This window comes from Pseudopodoces humilis, chromosome 18 (assembly GCF_049639895.1).
Source record: "Pseudopodoces humilis isolate 2021_Gansu_Grassland_sample_001 chromosome 18, ASM4963989v1, whole genome shotgun sequence".
In the NCBI taxonomy this organism is placed as follows: domain Eukaryota; kingdom Metazoa; phylum Chordata; class Aves; order Passeriformes; family Paridae; genus Pseudopodoces; species Pseudopodoces humilis.
The window spans coordinates 4,920,620-4,938,794 of NC_142217.1; the positions used below are offsets into that span (position 1 = coordinate 4,920,620).

General features: G+C 45.0%; 2 protein-coding genes across 8 annotated transcripts in view; one reads left to right on the forward strand and one right to left on the reverse strand.

The window, feature by feature from the left end:
• Positions 1-6,638, forward strand: part of KATNIP (katanin interacting protein) — a 56,183-nt gene extending 49,545 nt beyond the window's left edge. For all 7 annotated transcript variants that reach the window (XM_014252571.2, XM_088063982.1, XM_088063979.1 and 4 more), the window contains 4 exons: positions 614-715; positions 1,380-1,540; positions 3,881-3,969; positions 5,264-6,638. In XM_014252571.2, the coding sequence (XP_014108046.2) occupies positions 614-715; positions 1,380-1,540; positions 3,881-3,969; positions 5,264-5,319 (408 nt within the window). In that variant the 3' untranslated portion in view covers positions 5,320-6,638. The remainder of the gene's footprint in view (positions 1-613; positions 716-1,379; positions 1,541-3,880; positions 3,970-5,263) is intronic.
• Positions 6,639-17,435: 10,797 nt separating this feature from the next.
• Positions 17,436-18,175, reverse strand: part of GSG1L (GSG1 like) — a 54,194-nt gene continuing 53,454 nt past the window's right edge. Inside the window, exon 7 of the mRNA XM_088064030.1 lies at positions 17,436-18,136. Within this exon, the coding sequence (XP_087920156.1) occupies positions 17,710-18,136 (427 nt within the window). The 3' untranslated portion in view covers positions 17,436-17,709. The remainder of the gene's footprint in view (positions 18,137-18,175) is intronic.

An 18,175-nucleotide genomic window follows, 5' to 3' on the forward strand; every position in this document is an offset into this window, starting at 1 on the left:
ATGGCAGGGACACCTTCCACTGTCCCAGGTTGCTCCAAGCCCCATCCAGCCTGGCCTTGGACACTTCCAGGGATGCAGGGGCAGCCACAGCTTCTCTGGGCACCCTGTGCCAGGGCCTGCCCACCCTCCCAGGGAACAATTCCTTCCCAATATCCCATCTATCCCTGCCTCTGGCAATGGGAAGCCATTCCCTGTGTCCTGGCAATCCAGGCCCTTGGAAATTGTGTCTCTCCATCTTTCTTGCAGGCTCCATGTGGAGTAGAACAGAACAGAGGAGGCACCAGCTTGTCTTATCCCTAAGGACATGTCTGTATTTGGTTTATGAAATACTCATTAAAAGTGTCTTTATGCCCTTCCTCCAATTTCCAGGCAGTCCAGGATGACAAGGATGCTCTAGAGCTCATCTTCTGTGTTTTTGAGAGCAGCTGTGGGGTAGAGCCAACATCTGGGAATTATCAGCAGGGATGATAGCTGAACTTCCATCCTCAGCATCAGTTATCTCTCCTCCAGCTATACCTCTTTAAATATGAACCTCTTTTGATGTAACATGCATGAGAATTTAATTTCTTTGGGGAATTTGTGCTGTTAAATATAAATTAATTCTCTTTTACAGGTGAATAGGGTATATGTCATTTTTGATGTACCTACTACCGTGTCAATGATCAAGTTATGGAATTATGCCAAGACGCCTCAGAGAGGTGTGAAGGAGTTTGGTGTAAGTAATTTTCCTGAGCATTTTGTATGTCCTGGTGAGTCAGCTGGCTCCATTCTGTACGTGTTCTGACAGTTTGTTGAAGTGTGATTCCATGTAATCTCAAAGGATGGGATTCATCTCATTTAACTCTGCATTTAATATTAAAATGACTAATCTATGCCAGTCATCTGTCCTCCCTTTTTTTGTCCAGGGAAAGAAAACTTTATCTGATTTTTGTCTTAGATAATTGTCTTAAGTCAGGATAACACTTGCCTTTTTCCACTGACTGTAGAGTAGGCCTAGAAGACTAGTTTGAACTACACCACCCAAGTTTTAGACAGCTGAAGTGAGGTGAGATTCATTAATTCCTAGATTTAAGAGTGATTCACTCCAGTGAATAGAATGGCAATTATGTAAAACACAAAATACGTTTTTAATTACCTACTTGAAAGCTGCATTAAAAAACATCAGTGACAAGATAAAAAACTTGGGGAGGAAAAAAAAAAAATCATACTCCAGCAGCAAATAGAGAGAAATGGAAGTTTTAAGGAACAAAAGCTAAATTAATGACTGGATTTGTGAAGCAAATAGAGAAAAATGCTTTCTAGTTAATTGCTGGAGACAACTGCTGGAAGCAAGGCCTGATTTCTGATGGATTTTTGGTTTATTTCTTCAATGTTTGTAGCTTCTGGTGGATGATTTGCTGGTGTACAATGGGATTCTGGACATGGTGAGCCGTGTGGTGTCAGGCATCCTCCCCACGTGCGACCCCGTGGTGCCCTACCACACCATCCTCTTCACGGATGACGAGAGGATTTGCCACCAGGAGAGGAGAACTGTTATCAGGTACGTGAGTGGATCTTGGCTGGGACAAAGAATCTTGGCTTTAAAAACTGGTTTGATGTGACTGATGTCAGCAGTGTGTGTATTGCTGAGGAAAATTCCCTTCCAGAGCATCCCTGGCCTCACTTGAGGAGGAATAAGTAGATTTTTAGATATGAGGACTAAATTACCAGCTTTGTTTGCAAGCATCTTTTAGCACTTCCTGGTATTCATGATTTATATTTACATCTGTTTTCATGAAAGCTTGTAAACACAAAATAAAAAAGTTAGGCTTCCTTAGAGAAGGATTAATAAATCCCAATGATATTGCATAGAGGGGGAAAAAAATACTTAATGAAAAAAACCAAGCATCAAAATTAAAGAAAATAAACTCCTCTGACTTGACACAGATGCTAATTAAGGAGCCAGAATTCTACTATTTTATAAACAGTCTAAAATAATGACTAAATTCTAAAATGAGAAATGAATTGCATTTGGGGGAATGACGCTTTGAAACCACTAAGTTGGCAGTCTCATGGAGAATGTGATGAAATCCAATGAAAAATGCACTTATATTTAGAAGGTCAGGATTGGTAGGGTCTAAAAAACAGTCCCTAGCAAGGAAAGTAAAGATTTGAAAGAATAATTTATTTTAAATGGGATTGAAAAATGAAAAAATAAAAATTTATAGAAATGAACACTTTCTTACATGTTGGACAGCTGACAAATAGAATGTTTTGCACATTTATCACTTGGGAAAAAAGGCAAGTTTTGCATGGATAAATGGTGTGTGATCCACTCAGAAGGATATTTAAACATTTACAAATAAGCAGAAGGAACATGAGATGCCCTGAATAAAGACAGAAGTTCACATTTGCCTACGGCGTTTGTTTTCTTGTGTTTCCCTAAAGCATTGGCTTTTGTCTACTGGGTCCTGCCAGAGGTTAAATAAATTATTATTGTTTGGATGTGTTGTGTTGGATTCATGTTTTTGTATGAGTGGCCATGTTGTCATGGTAAAACTTGGAGGTGAACAATTTCTTTAAGTGAAAAAGTCACTGAAATGAAAATGCCTTGAGGAAATAAAAGTTTTGAGAACATTTTCAGTGGAATAGAAAAAGGAGGAGGATGGGAAATGAACCTTTATTTTCCTCAGCTTCAGATCTTTCTATGAGTAAAATGATTTTATTGGAACCAGGGAGGCACCAGCTGTAATCACAGATCTTTTTCACATAACTTCCTTTGCACATATTTATAAGACATATGTCCTTTGATCTACTTTAAAGAGGAGTTTTTGGGGTCACAAACACTGCATAGTCTCTTTTTCAGTCAAGAACATGCTGAGCCTCTTCTCTTCCAGACTTCTGTGCAGGAGTTTTCCTGCTCTTTCTTCCCAACCTGGTCTGCAATCATCTTTTCTCTCTTTTTTTCCCTCCCACCCTACTAAAATACAGGGTACTTCAGTGGAAGACCTGCTGGATAATATCCCTTCATTTAAAAATGGTCTGCAGCTTTTAGATGTTGCTGCTTGTGATGTTGGTCTATTCTCTTTCACACAGCACTGTTCAGTATTTTATGAACTTGAACTTGAGTCTCATATTATTATCAATAGTGTAAGTTTTGGTTTGCTTCAGGTTTGGCTCTCCTGCTTCACTCTGACAGTTTGAGAGACATTACATTTTTCTTCAGAAATAGAAACCCATTTTGTGCAGTATTTGGAGAGAAAAGAAAAAATACACTTCTTTTATTGCAAAGACACAAATGGGGTTTTTTTGTGAAATGTGAAAGGGAGATGTTATTAGTGATGTTTCCCTTACCTTTCAATTCAGCTCATGTTTTTCCCTGTAATTTATTTAGTTTAATTTACCTTTGAAGTTATTACTTCTTTCCCAAAAAGAAATGGTTAAAATTTTTCAGCAGCCTGCAAGCAAAACTTGTCACAGTAAATGAATTTTGTTTAGTTCAGAAAAGTTTCAAATAATGCTCTTTCAGAATTACAAAGCAGTGTGGAAGTCCCATACGAGGATTTTTATACCCCCTTTGTACAGCTCTGATTTAAAATCTCACTTTGCCTTGTGGTTCAAGCTGTGTAGGCAGGCTTGAAAATTGTAGAGCGAATATGATATTTATATTTGAATGTGTGCCTGAATGAATGCCACTAATTAAAACTGGCAAGAAATCCTTCAGGTGGATGAGGACAGGGTAATTCCTGTGTGGATAATCCTGTGTATTGTGGCTGTGCTGTGGAGCTGTTCAGGCTGCAGGACTGCAGACATCCTTTCTTTGGTATCCTTGTCCATGACTCTCATAACTTTTCCCAGTGTTGATTGTTTTGGCCCATTGTACTGATTTCAGTCTTTTCAGCAATCATGTGGAGGATCAGGATGTACGAATGATGAATGAAAATGAGATTGTCACCAGCAGCAAAAAGAAACAAGTTGTGGCTGATCCGGGTGAGTTCTGTCTTCCACATTTTTCTTCTGCTCAATTCCTGCAGACACAGTGTGGATAATGAGCATTGTTCCAGCCCTAAACTGGGAAAAGTGGGAAGTCTAATGTATATTTAGCTCTGCTTTTTCTGTCATAGAAAGACAAACTGCAAATTTCATCATCTGGTGGGTTTCTACTCTGTATCTAAATCTGAAAGGGGATGCTGTGGTTGTGGCTCACAGCACCACAAGTGCAGAAATCCTCAGCAAAGAAACTGGCTGAAGATAAATTGAAAATGGCTGTTAATTGTGCAGGTTCATTGATAGTTTTTGGAATAATAAGCTCATTGCATCCCCACTGGCCTTTTAAGCAGCTTCAGAGATGGTGCAGATGTGTCTGAGAATCAGCAGCTTGAGCAAACCCAAAATCACAGTGAGTGTAACAAGGGGGAAACCGTGTTGACTCTCTTCCTCCCACTGTCTTTCTGGTTGGTCTTTTTGCTTACAAAGTGCTAATTAAAAAGACAACCTCTCTTTTTTCCCAAGGAGAAAGAGTAGATTGTATTTATAGTCTGAAGAGTACCAGTCATTCATTGTAAATTACTCAGAATAGCTCCCTAAATACATCTCAAATTCTTAGCCAAGCTGGTATATTCATGATTGGTTTTCTCTCCTGAGCATGACAGTTTCTCCAATTAGTTCTCTAGAAAGTGCTACAGATATTATTTGATGGCTTTTAATAACAGTTCTATAGGAGAAGGATTTGAAATGCCATTGCCTGTAAAAAAACAGCTTGAAAGTTATTATATTTAACAATACTTGTCAAAAGTATCCTGGACATCTCTGTGCCCATTGGAGTGGCATCCTGGCTCCCAGAGCAGACTGCCCAGTGAAGAACAGCTGTCATTGCCATGGCCATCACATCTTTTCCAGCACTGAGGACACAGAGCTTCTGAAGTCACCAGCTGAGGGTGGCCTGTTGCCCTCTGGCCCAGTCCTGTAGAGGATCAGCCACAGAGGGTGTTGATAACACTTTTGTGGAATGATTTGGGTTGGAGGAGACCTCAGGGGGATCCAGCCTCCTACTCAGGCCAGTGTCATCCCTGAATTCACAGCAGGTTGCACAGGAAAGCAATTCCACGGGACTGTGGAAAAGCTGGCAGCACTCATTGTCAGTGTCAGAAACATTACTGAGAAGGGTGGCTCAGCTTCCTTCTGGGGTGGGAAGAGAAATGGGAATTTTTGTTCCTCATTTCCATGTTGCATGGCTTCACTGTTAGTGTGCAGTCCTAAAGCAGCCCTTCATTTTCCTCAACAGCTCTGCGCCCCAAAACCTGCATCAGTGAGAAAGGACTGCAGAGGAGGAGAAGATAACAAGGAAAGTCCTGAATGCATCCAGCTCTGAGTAGCTGCAATCCAGATCTCCAAAATATGCATATCCAAATGGAAGATTTTCCATATCTGCTGCTGCTGAACCACCTCCTCTTTTGGGAGGCAGTTTTATTTGCTACAGGAAATTTTCTTCAAAATGAAATCTAAAGCATGAATTCAGTTTCCTGGGTTTTTTTTGGTCATGATCTGTCTGAATTTTCCCCCTTATCTCTTAACTGAAAATCCAGGGAAGAAGGAACATAAAGGAGATAGTGAGAACCTTTCTGCTGACAACTGTTCTGCCAAGTACCAAGAACTTGATTAAGCAGGATTGTGCACAGGTTTTTTAGATTATTTCTAAAACTTTTATTCCTAAATCCTAGCTGAATGATCATGAAGACCCTCACTAGAAGGAGGTGTTGCTTTATTTCTGATGCCTGTAAATAGTTCTCTGGGAAATGCACTTATTAGAGGAAATACACTTCAGCTGTCTGTCTCTGGGCATGTTTTGATGCCAGGACTGTCTGTAGGAGCTGACACTGTTTCTGACACCTAGACAGGTTCCACTGGGCTTGCAGAAATGTGATGGATGCTTTTAGGAAGTGGAGATCAGGAATTGGCTTTATCAAGGTTTAATAAGTGCATTTCAGCTGTCACCTTTTCATGTTTTGCAGTGAAATAATTATTTCTTTCATCATTTTACTACCATGGAAAAAGCAAGTGAGGTGTTTTGCCTGGAGTGCCATTGACAGGTGCTCTGCACATCCTTCAGAGTCCTCCTGCTACAGAGCAATGTTTTTTCCTCCTATTTTGCCTGAATTTATATGAACAAGGAGGCCATGCCTCTGTGCTGCACTAACCAGATGTTGCCAGCAACAGATCATCACTTCTGAGAAATGGTAAATGCCTTTTAATTAGCTGAAGGTAAGGAGAGAAGTGCATTTTTAAACAAAAATACCCTGCACATGTAGTCATTTAAATAAAAAAACTCTAACCAAATAAATATGCTGCAGGATTTGCTATGCAAATGTACTTTTTGCTGAAAACTTGGTGTTTGTGACAACCTGTAAATCTCTTCTATGGATTCTCATTTTGAACTTGCTCATTCCTGTGATTCTGTGGTTGTTTCTAGAGAACTGAATGCTGAAGTCAAGATGGGCTTTTACACATAAACCAGAGATATTGGTGCAGCTTGGTTTAGAATCCAGCTGTGCTGCTTCCCTTTCTGCCCTGTCAGGAGTGTAATATCTTGTATATTTGCTTATTAAAACCCCACTGCTGTTGCCTGAGCTGAAAGGACACAAGATAACAATGCATTTCCCTGGTTTCTGTGTACTGATGGAACAAAAGAATTAATTTTGTACTAAATACAAACTGCTTTACTTTTAAATGTAAAATAGTGTGTGTGAGTACGTTGTACTTTGTTTAAGGGTTCTTCCCAAGCTGCACTGACTGAAGAGTCCTCTTGTTCTGAGAACTCTCCCCTCGTTTGTTTCTGGTGTAATTCTACCAAAAACCAAGTGCTAATTTTTGCTCCAAATCATATTACAGACAACTCCAAATGAAAAAGAGGAGGAGCTGAGAGGAAGGGTTTTGGAAGGGCACAGAGCAGATATAAATGTCTGTGTTTGGAAGGGGAGAGGGTGTAGCAAGGTTTTCAAGGCTTAAGGCACAATCACAGATTTGTCATGTGGGCAATCTCTAGATGGGATGGGGCCTGTCACATTTTTTGTTCTTCTGAAAAAATTGCATTGGCTATGCAGAGAAATGAAATGTGCTGTTTCCTGGCACTGAACAGCATCTCTCTTACTGATCTGAAAAGGTGTGAGGGGGAGAGGACTTGCTGTGCTCACCTGTCTTCCCTGCATCTGTCTGGAGCATCTCAAGTCCTGCGTGGTGGGCTCATGATTTTTCATCCTAATGCTCCAGGTTTTGGAAATTATTGCAAACTATTTGTTTGAGCTCAGATGGGTCACAGTTCTCTGTGTTTCCCTGCCACCAAGTTTTCCTTACCTCAGCTGGTGACTGCAGCCAATTTTCAACACCTTTTTCCCCTGGAAATCTGTCCCCAGTGGAGCTGGTCAGAGTGGACAATTACCATCCTCACCCAGCAGCCCTTGTACCCACTCAGGAGATTCCCCACAACTGCCACGGTGTGGAAACACCATGATAGTCTTGAAAATATTTTAGAAGATTGTCAAGTTGTGGAACAGCCTCCCTGGCAGTGTCTGTGTGTGAAAGATGGGGTTTGCCAGCCTGCTGTCTGAGGTGACAAAAACCACCAAGGCACAGCCTAATGGAGTCCTTGGTTCTAGTCAGTCATTCTAGAGAGCAGCAGAATGTTTAGAAAATACTTCATTCATCTCTGTGGGGTAGGAACTGTCAGTGTTTGCCCTCCTAATTGGAGCTGAGATGTAATGACCCTTTATATTACCAAAGATAATTAAGAGTCCTAGTTAGCCCTATATACTCAAACACGGACATTTGATTCATTTCCTCAGTGAACCAGGGTTAAAAAAAAACAGGTTTATTCAATTTATCTCCTTTTTTTTAACTAGCTACTCACAAGTACATTCATGTCAGACTGGCATTTACAGAAGGGACAAGAGGAAGAGTAAACATGCAATCATGAAAATCCCCACAGAGCTCTTGAGTCAATGTCAGGCACAGTTTCAGCAGGAGTAATTCAGCAAGGATGTGTCCAGTAGCATCATTTGACATTGTCAGAAGCACAGTAAAGGGAAAGGAAGGATTCATAGGAATTCTTGCTGAAGATTTTGATGTAAATTAATAAAGTTTCACCCAGTTTCAATATCTGAGCCCCACAAAGATCTTTATGCCATAGTTGCTCACCTTCACCTGTTGGATTTCAAGGGCTTGGATCAAGATAACAGAAATGAATTTGTTTGTCCCACAGTGACACTGAGAAGGGCAGAGGATAAAGAAATAATCTGTGAGGAAGAACATGCCAGGCTGCCTGCTTTTTGATCTAGAAAAAGATATTTTTGTCAGTCTTCACAGTGTAATCTGAAATGCCTGGGAAGGCCTGCAACTTTTCAATTTCTGCCTTTTTGTGCTTCAGTCCAGGAGCATTTAAACAGCAGGGAGAGGCACATGTCCATGGGTAAGGGAGCAAGCAGTGATGCAGGGTGTGAAGGGCTGTAAAGAAGTCATGGAAACCTGTGTATTCCTGAGTCAGGGCTCTCATCCACGAATCCATCTGGGCTACAGCCAGCAGCTGAATTAAACTGAGCCCTGCTCATGGCTTGGGCTGGACTGGGACATGACTTGCACTGCAGCATCCTGCTCAGGTGGTGCTGTTCTCTGTAAAATCTCTGCTCCTGCTGCTCTTGTTCCGTGTCCCTGCTGTGCTGTTCCCCTGGTGATGCCCAGCCCTGGCACGTCAGGGGTGTGTGCTGGGCTGGTGGCACTGGCAGTGCCCATCAGGGACTGGATGGAGGTCTTGGAACAGCCTGCAATGGCCAGAGACAGGAGCTGCTGCCAGTGAGGCTGTGAGGGGGACAGCAGTGCATGAAGGAGGTTGAACGAGGGGGTGTTTAAGCTTTCTGAAGTTTTCAGGAAATGCTCACTTCCCAGCAGAAGTCAGGTAGGAGCAAACATGAGGGGCTCTGTTGACATCTGGGTTCTGCCACATGCAGGGGAAGAAGTCGGCTTCCCTTCGATTTATTGGTAAGGGACACATTCCTCATTCCCTCCTGCTCTCTGCAGCTCCACACCATCCTGAGGAATACAGCCAGTGGTGGCAATCCAGACCTTGTGTAGGGTGCCTTGGGCTGCCCTCCCTGTTCTGGGGCTGCTGATCCAGAGGCTGAGCTCCAACAGGAGCTGCTCTTGTGGTGAGAGTCACTGCAGGAGCCAAATCTCTTCCAGCATTCTTCAAGAAATGTAAACTCCACCAGACACCACATGGTGATGGCTTCCCCATTGTCCTTCACCATATACTGCCGGCACTGAAACTCTGCACCCTGCAGTATTTGAGGCGCCTTCCTGGCTTCCCTTTTAGCTTCTTTTCCATCATGACTATCTTCTAGCTTCATCATCATGCTCAGGAGGTCAGTTTGTCTGCCAAAACCATTCTGAAAGTGCTGTTCAGAGTCACTGTTGTGCCTTGCTGGTGTGACTAACCTGTTACACTCTGCAGACACACGTGCTCAGGTGTGCTGCAGGATTAGTTTCATTTCTCACATTTCCCATATGAAGGGCACCTGCTCTCCGATCCGGGGTGTCACCCACTCCTGTGTCACAGCACAGTGGCTCCTCTTTGTGTGGAGTCCCTGTTTTTGGGCATGGCAGTGCTGTGTGCTGGGCTGTTGTGAGCCCAGCAATGCTGCAGGAGAGCTGTTCATTTTGGAGGTGTCTCCTCTGAAGAGCAGAGTGTGACACCCTGGGAGGGTGTTTGCTGAGGCCCTGCTGCTCAGAGCACAGGAAGGGACTTCCTGGCTCGGTGGCCTCTTTGCCCATTTCTGTGACTATTTGCTTGTTTGCTGAGAAATGACTTACAGCCCGTGTGAGACACAAACATCCCTTTATCACACAGCTTGTATCACCCTAATGGAATTCTGTCAGCTGAGGATAAAATGTGGACTAAGAAAGCAATTATAGAGTGAATCTCCAAGCTGCAGGAAGAGCTAAGAGATGGGGACTGAGTGCCCAGCTGGAGTAATTTCTGGTCCAACTGGCCTCTAAATCTTGCTGTGAAGAGATCAATTTTCCACCCTTGTCTGACAGCATCAGTTCCCTTCACCCTGGCTCAGGACCCTGTGAAGTGCTGCAGTGTTAAGATCTGGGCCCAAAAAGAAACACTTGCAATTGGTGACTTCCTTCTTACTGACCTAGGAATTACTGGAGAAGGGGGACATCGGGCTGTACAGCTTCTGTGGCAGCTCTCTGGTATTCCCTTCAGCTGCTGGCTGAAGGAGAGGACTGACCATCCCAATGAGCAGCAGGGCAGGAGTTTCCCAGCCTGGAATATTGCTTCCAACACTCATGGCTCACTGCTTTGGCTCTAATTAGGAGAGGAAAACCACATGACCTGTGAGCCACCTTCCCCAGGTGTCCTGGTTATTTCTGGAAGGTCTCAATTATGCAGTGAGACCGCAGTGGGATCCTGCCTTTAGCTTTCAGCTCGCTCAGGGTCTCTTTGGGTGTGACTGAAATCAACTTGACTCAGAAACTCTTAGTGTTGGTCTCTGTCCTGTCTTTCATGGGACTTCCCAAAATGCCAGCATGCACAGACTTTGTGCAGTTTGTGGAAAGAGGATGGGAATTTTGGGGAACTATAAATCCAAGGAAATGTATCAGACAGATAGAATTAGCTCATGGTCAGCTCCTCCCTCTGAGATATCACAGAAGCATTAGGGATGGAAAAGACCTCCAAGATCATTGAGTTCCAGCCTGTGACTGATCACCACCTTGCCAACCAGACCAGAGCATTCATAACTCTTCAGTTACAAAAGCAGGCAGGTCTCCCACCCAACTGTGAAATAAAACATCTAAAAGAACGATGGAGGGAAACAGCACATTAAAGAATTACAGGATTTTCTTGGCAGTAATGTGGCACCTGAGGTAAGGTCCTGCTTGGGCAGGAGGTACATGTAATGGAGCCTGAGGAGGATAAAAACACAGAGGGAGGGGATAGGAGCAGATGTGTTCCTCAGGGAAAGTGAGCTGCCTGCATGTAAATGCAAGTGAAATGCAGCAGTGCTGGTTGGGATCATGGAACTTGTTTGTTTTCCTCAGTTTCTCTGCATCTAACTGGGAAAGGATCTTCCCACTGGTTTTTGACAGAACATGGTGCTGGACTAAACACATGGAGGTAAATGTCAGGGAGTGCTGAAAGGACTTAGAAATAGCCAAGTCTCCTTCTCAGCAAAAGAGCATTTACAGCCTGAAAGTCTTGTGGCCCTGGAGGAGCCTGGGGTGGGAGCAGTGGAAGTTTTGGGTCTGGACACCTCAGAGCCATCATAAGGTCCAGAAAGAGACTGGTTCTCAGCTGCTGCCTCCTGAGAGTGTGAGCCCAGCTGAGAATTATGGACTAAACTGGTCTCCAGACTATCCCTGAACTGTATCCAGGCTATTCCTGAACTGGTCTCCCTGAACTGGTCTCCAGACTGTCCCTGAACTGTCTCCAGACTGTCCCTGAACTGTCTCCAGACTGTCCCTGAACTGTCTCCAGACTGTCCCCAGTCACTGCAGCTGCAGCTGAAACATGTGAGGCAAATTCTGGGTGCAGAGCAGGTGTGGTCAGCAGCAGGGAAAGGGAGCACAGAGGAAGCTGCCGTGGCTGGGAAGGTTTCTCAGGGAAATGAATCCTCACCCAAGACCATTGTGCTGGGGGAAGAGAAGAATCCTGTGGTAAATACGAGTCAGGACGGCTGAGCCCTTTTATGTCTTTCACTGAGAGTTCTCTTCTGCCTGACAGCGTGAGGTGGCTGCCAGAACAGAGATGTCTGTGTGAAACAAGCTGGGGAAAGGACTTTCATCTTGAGCAAGAAAGAGCTTTTGTGTCTCATCAGAAGGGGCCGGGGCTGGGGGAGCCCCAGCAGAGCAGGAGGATGCTCTGGCCAGCACAGGGAGCTGGGACACAGTGGGGCTCAGCCCTGTAACTCCCCAGTGGGGCTGTTCCTGCCTCTCATTATTCCTGGCTCTGTGCTCCCATTCATCAAAGGTTTCCCTGGCTGCCTTCTGCAATTACACACCTGGTTTTTTTAACCTTACACAAGTCAGACCGGGTGACACAGAGCTTCAAGCCATTTGGCCTGGAAAACTTCTAGGGATGGAGGATGCACAGCCTCTCTGGGCAATGGTTTAATACTTAATTTTCTTAATAGGAAAAAAGTTTTTCCTTTGGCACATAATAACCTGTACTTCCCCCTCCCTGAATAAAGGCACAGATCAGCATGGATAAGACTTCTGGCATTGCAGAAAGGTCATCTCTGTTGTTGTCATTGAGCTGTGTAATAATAAATTCCATCTCTCAACTGTAATTTCAGATTTGCAGATTAGCAGAAGTCTTATGATCCGCCTCTTTCCTGGTATGCTGGAGACACTGCTAAAAATAGAGTAAGTAGCAAAGCTACCTGAAATGGTCTGAGCCTAAACAGTGGTAAAAACTAATTTACAGTGAATGTCAGTTCTGGCTTGTTTCCAAAGGAATGTTTTGGGATGGCTTGCTATATACTGGAAATTGTTTGGTAAGGATTCGTTGGTGAACAGATGAATCAAAGTGACATTTCCATTACCAACAGGAGATCTGTCGGTGGCCAGAATTCATGGGGAAGGATGTGGGATGATAGTATGACTTTTCATTATGTTTAATATTGTCAGAGAAATTAAATAGCCACTATTATTCATCTCTGGGGTAGTAACATATCTGAATAGTAACACAAAATGGGAGATCTGATCAAAACCCACTGACCCAGCAAGACACTGATGTGTATTTTAATCACTCTCTTTGGGCCACTCAGATAATTTACTCTTCATAATAAATCTGCAAGAAGCTAGGATATGCATTTCTCAGGGCAGTGCTTGGGAGGATCAGTGTTCTGTCCTTGTGTGTTGGTCTGAAGCCCTTTGGGACGCCCCAGTGTCGCTCTTGTTCCCAGGGGGAGCAGCATTATGGCCCTCAGGACATCTACACTTTTGTCACCTGCCTGTGGGTTGAGAATAAGTGTCCAGAGATGATTTATAGGGCACTTGTTTCCCTGTCAGGCTCTGAGGAAGGGAGGGGTCTGTGGGGGAGGGCTCTGCTCAGAGTGGAAAAGTAACCACTTACAGAAATGGATGGATAGGAGAAATGGAAAAGGGTCTCGGGAGGCACTTTCACCTTGGAAAACAAAGATTGTAGGTTTATTGTGAAAATTACTGAAGTCAGGTTGAAATGGAGTGTGCCAGAGGCACTGGGTATATAAATGTATAGAGAACACATCATGAGGAGCAGACATTCAGGTAGGACTAATGGAGAAGGCATTACTGGTAATTAATGGCACTGCCCAAACCCTTGTGACTCGCAATTCAGGACAGATGATGCCTGTAACTGATATAAAGATGCAGACAGTTGCCTAAAACTTGCTGTGCTGTATTGTAAGTCATAAAGCAGAAGGGCTGGTGGACTTGTTTTGCATAAAGCATTTGCATTATGCAGGGATATTATTATTAACAGTACAAAGGGGTAACCCTTGAGGTCATAAAATGCATGGTTCAATGAGTGACTTTGACTGCAATTATGCATTAGAGATATTAATGAGAAGGTTGATAAATGAATTGGTGATGCATGTAGATTTAACCACAGCAAAGAGCCCTCCAAACCAGTGCTACAAAAAGTTTGTAATTTATCTTCTTTATCCACTGATGCAGATGTACATTAAGTTTTTTTTATTCTTTTTAAAATGTTGTTGTTAGAAGTTTGTTTTTATTGCAGTGGTTTAGCTTTTGCAGCACAGAGTTGTTTATTCAGGGTTTTTTTTACTGGAATGCTGTCTATCAGAGGGGTTGGACAAGCTGACCACCAGAGACTCTTTCCAGCTGAAATTATTCTGTGATTCCATGAGCAGTATGCATCAGGACCCTCTGTTTAACACAACTTATCTGCTGTAGAATCTGCTCTGCCAACTGGAGCCCATTGAGCCTCAGCAGGGGGGATATTAATAGGTTGCTTATTTAATGCAATCAATCAGTGCAAACTACAGATTGCCCGAGGCTGGAAAAAGTATTGTTGTCCTCACACTTCTGACCAGACATCTGCTGTGGGAGATGACAAGGGGAAAGGCAGGCTGTGCCAGGCTCTGAGGACCTCAGGATGCAGGCAGGATGAACGCCAGCACATCCCTTGAATGAGTGTGATGCTAATGACTCTCCACCCGGGCATGGCTGGAAAATAGCAAATGTAATGCCTGGAGTTAAGAGAGAAAAGGAAAGAAAGTCATTTGGTCTGGTATCGGGTCTTGGAGCTCGAGAATATGTGTTATGGTTTAATGAAGAGTAGAGAGAATGCAACATGGATTTAAAGGCTAATTTTTCACCGTGTGTCTGATTGCCTGCCCTGCCTGTCTCCATACAAGTGGAGGTGATAACATTTTGGAGAGAAGGCTTATTTATGCTAAGGGGCCGTGCAGGAGGGGTTGGAATCAGTGTGAATTGTCCAAGAAGAACAATGGCTGAATCTCTGTGAGTGTCACAGTAATGGGGCTGTGTAATTACTTTTCTGTCTGAATACCAGGCAGCAAGACCTAGAGCCTTAAGACAGAGCAAACTTGCAACAAGGCACATTCTGGCAAGCACAGGATGTTAAAAATCAACGCCAAAAACATTGCTTTCAGGCCTGTATATTTAAGACACTGCTGTCTTAGTTTGGTTGTGCTGACTCAGTTCTGTACTCTGCAGGGAGAAGGGCTCTTCCTGCAGGTGTGGGCGGCCAGCCCTCGCCCTCCTGTTGTGCTAGGAGTGGGTGAATACAGAAAAAATAGACTGGACACAGAAAAACTCTTTGGGATTGTGGGCAGACAGCTGTGCTGCTCTCCCCGGCAAAGCAGCAAGGAAAGCTGAGACTTGTGGAAGCATGAAAGGACTTGGTAATGCCCATCAACAAGAGGAAAATGAGTAGAAAATCAGTGGATTTTTCTACCTCTATAGAAATCAGGGAAGGTGCCTCAAGTACAAGGAGATGCTCACAGAGATAATGCAGTGACTGAAGATTGAGACAGCTTCACAGAGCAGAGCTGCCTTTGAGCTATAAATGCAGCAGAGGGAAAAGAAGAATTGAGGAGTCTGTAAAGGACAGGTGGAGTGGGTTTGTCCTGCAGCTTTCTTCTCCTTCCCTCACAGCTGAGGGCTGCTGTGGCTGGCAAGGCTCTGGGACAGACTGTAGGGCTCAGAAGGTGCAGATTAATAATAATAATAATAATACTACTACTACTACTAATAATAAAAATGATGTTGTATAGAAGCTCTGACAAGACTGTCCAGCTCCAGACAGAATAACCTGGAATAACCCAGAATAACCAAATAACCTGGAAATTCAATTTGAATAGCTAAAAGCCAAAACTAGCAGGGTAAAAGACCTGATGCACATCTCCAGAGTGTGTGGAGGTGATTCACAGCACAACTGACCCTGTAGAAGATGACACAAACCTGAAAGGGACCCAGAACTGACATTATTTGACAGAAGCAGCCCTGATGATGTAAAGTTAATAAAAATAATTCATGGACTTGTGCTGGATCTGAGGCATGAGGAGAATGAGGCTAAAAGAGAAAATCTGAGCATATTGTCTGGCCTCATGAATATGAGAAACCATAGAGCCTGTTCTCACAGGAACAAATGTATTAAGATTTTACAGGCAGGAGGGCAGGCAACACAACATATAAAGACTGATATCGCTGAATGTGTTTTTGTCAGTTCAGTGTCCAGTGGGGGTTATGGAAAGCTCCAAAGAGAGACCTTGGAGAGAGCTGGGGGTCTGGTCTGCCACAGAAAAATGAGTGTGAGCAGTGCCTGTGTGTGTTCTGTGGGAGGAGGATCAGCCTGGTCCCACCCATGTCATCCCAAAGGACAGGTTTTCCTACAAGAAAGAGCCATGAAAGAAGAACAGGATGCAGGGAGTGTTTGTGTGAGGCTCAGACACCCCTTCCACAGTGCACAGAGCCTTCACTGGCTTTGTGATGGTGCACCCTGGGGGACTGGCTCTGAGGGGACACTGCATCTCCAGTGACTCCGATCATCCTACTCCCCCTGTGCCCACCAGTGGAGGGAATTGGCTTTTCCCAGTCCCTCTGGGTGCTGCCACTGGGCACACACAGTGCACAGCCCTGTTATCCCTGCAGGTCCCTGGAGGTGCCAGCTGTGGATCTTGGCTGCAGCGTGGCACAGAGGGGCTGTGTGGGCAGTGTGCCTGTGTCTGCACAGCAGCTTGGAAGTGAAATAAATTGCTATCAACAGGGAACTTAAACCAATGTCTTTGTGAGTGCAGCAGAGACCATCCTGCTGAAAGGCAGGTGGGAGCTCTGCCACTAAAGTCGGTGTCCCCAAGGAGATGTGCCCAGCAGGTTCAGAGTGTGGCTGTGACCCCATCCCATCACCCAAGGTCATCTGTGGTGGCACTGGCAATGATCTGCTTTCAGCGTTTTTGTAATTGTTTTCTTCTCCTCCTGTTATTTTTGGAATAAGCTTGAGGTGGATTATAGCCCAGCAGAGGGGAAGAGGGGCTGAACTCTCAGGTTACCTCGTGCCCTCCTCGGGGCCTGGCAGGAGCGGCAGGATGGACGTGTTCTGGGGTTTGATGGGTTTGTCACACAGACCAGGGAAGTGACTCTTTCCAAGAAGTGTCACTGACTCTGAGAGGGACTGGGTGATCCAGTGGGGAGTGTGGCCGCCACTGCCACTGCACAATGCAGCACAAGGACACTGCTCCAGCCCTCCACCCTCACCTTTACAGCGCAGGCTGCATGGCCAGGCCTGTGGCAGAACCTGGGGGACAAACTGCTCACCCATGGCACGCTGCTGGTTCCCAGATGGGGAGGAAGGAACTCCAGGGACATTTTCCTGTGTTTCCCCATGAGCAGCATCCTCCTTCCCTTGGGACAGGCTCCATAGTGGTGCTCCCCTTAAGGGACCCTTGCAAGGGGCCACAACCTTTCAGCTGGGTTATCCCATCTGAGCTGCTCTGTCAGCCCAGTCAGCACAGACTGGGAGAGCTGGAGGTCACAGACCCTCCCCTGTCTCACTGCTGGGTTGGTGATTTAGGAGCAATGGCAGAGTTTTGTACCCTGGCCCCTGTTTCCTGGCATAGGACCTGGTTGGACTCACCACAGCTGCTCACCACTGTGCCCTGGGTTTGTGCCCCTGAAAACAAGGGGGAGGTTTGAGGAAGGTTTGAAATTCCCAGGTCTCATTCCAGTTGTGTTCAAGTTACGATGCTGATTGATTTGATGTGCAAAGCATTTTTAGACAAATAAAAAAGAACAGGCACGATTTTCTAACAAGTAATGTCATTTAATGAATGATACACTCTAGAAAATAGAAACTACCCAGATGCTGGTTGGTTGGTCTGTTTGGGGCTGGGAGAAGGCCCTTGCTTGGACGTACAACGCCTTCGTGGGATTCTTTTGTCAGCGTTTGTAGTTGCTGGAAACAAGGAAACGTCCATAGATTGAAAGAGACACCAAAGGAGCAATTGTTTTCTAAAACGTGGGAAGAGTGCAGGATGCCCTCCCAGTCTGTGTCACTGGGCAAGTGGCATGAGGGCTCAGAGCTCAGCAACACCTTCCCAGACAATCCATACCTAAAAGGGACAGACTCAACCGACGGGAGCTACCACAGTCCAGTCTCTGAAATCACCGCAGACCTCGCGCCTTGCACAGCACCCCTGGGCTCTGGTGCTACTGCACTGCTCTCTGGGTGCCTTTCTGCATGTCTTGTGTCTCTTCCCTCAAGGTCTGGCTGCTTATTCCAGGGAATATGCTTTTCAGAATGTCACAGTAGACCATGTACAGCTCTGGGTCTATTTTGGGCTTGGGCAGGGAGCGGGAGTTGCAGGCCTGCTCGGCGGCTGGGCGCTGTGGCCAGTAGACATCGCTGAAGAGGACGGTGAGGATCTTGTGGGCAGCCTTGTAAGGGTCATCCTCAAACTGCACCATGGCCTTGAGCTCCGTCAGGGTGTAGCCGTTGTACCTCTTGCTGTCCTCAGCCAGGGGCTGCACCGTCTCCCCGATGTGTCTCACCTTCCACTTCAGGCATTTCAGGTCTTCCTTTACATCCTCTAGCTCTTTCTCCATGGCTTGGAATTCCTGTGTGGTTACAAATCTCCTGCCAAGGAAAGAAGTGGCAGAGACAGGGTGGAGTTCA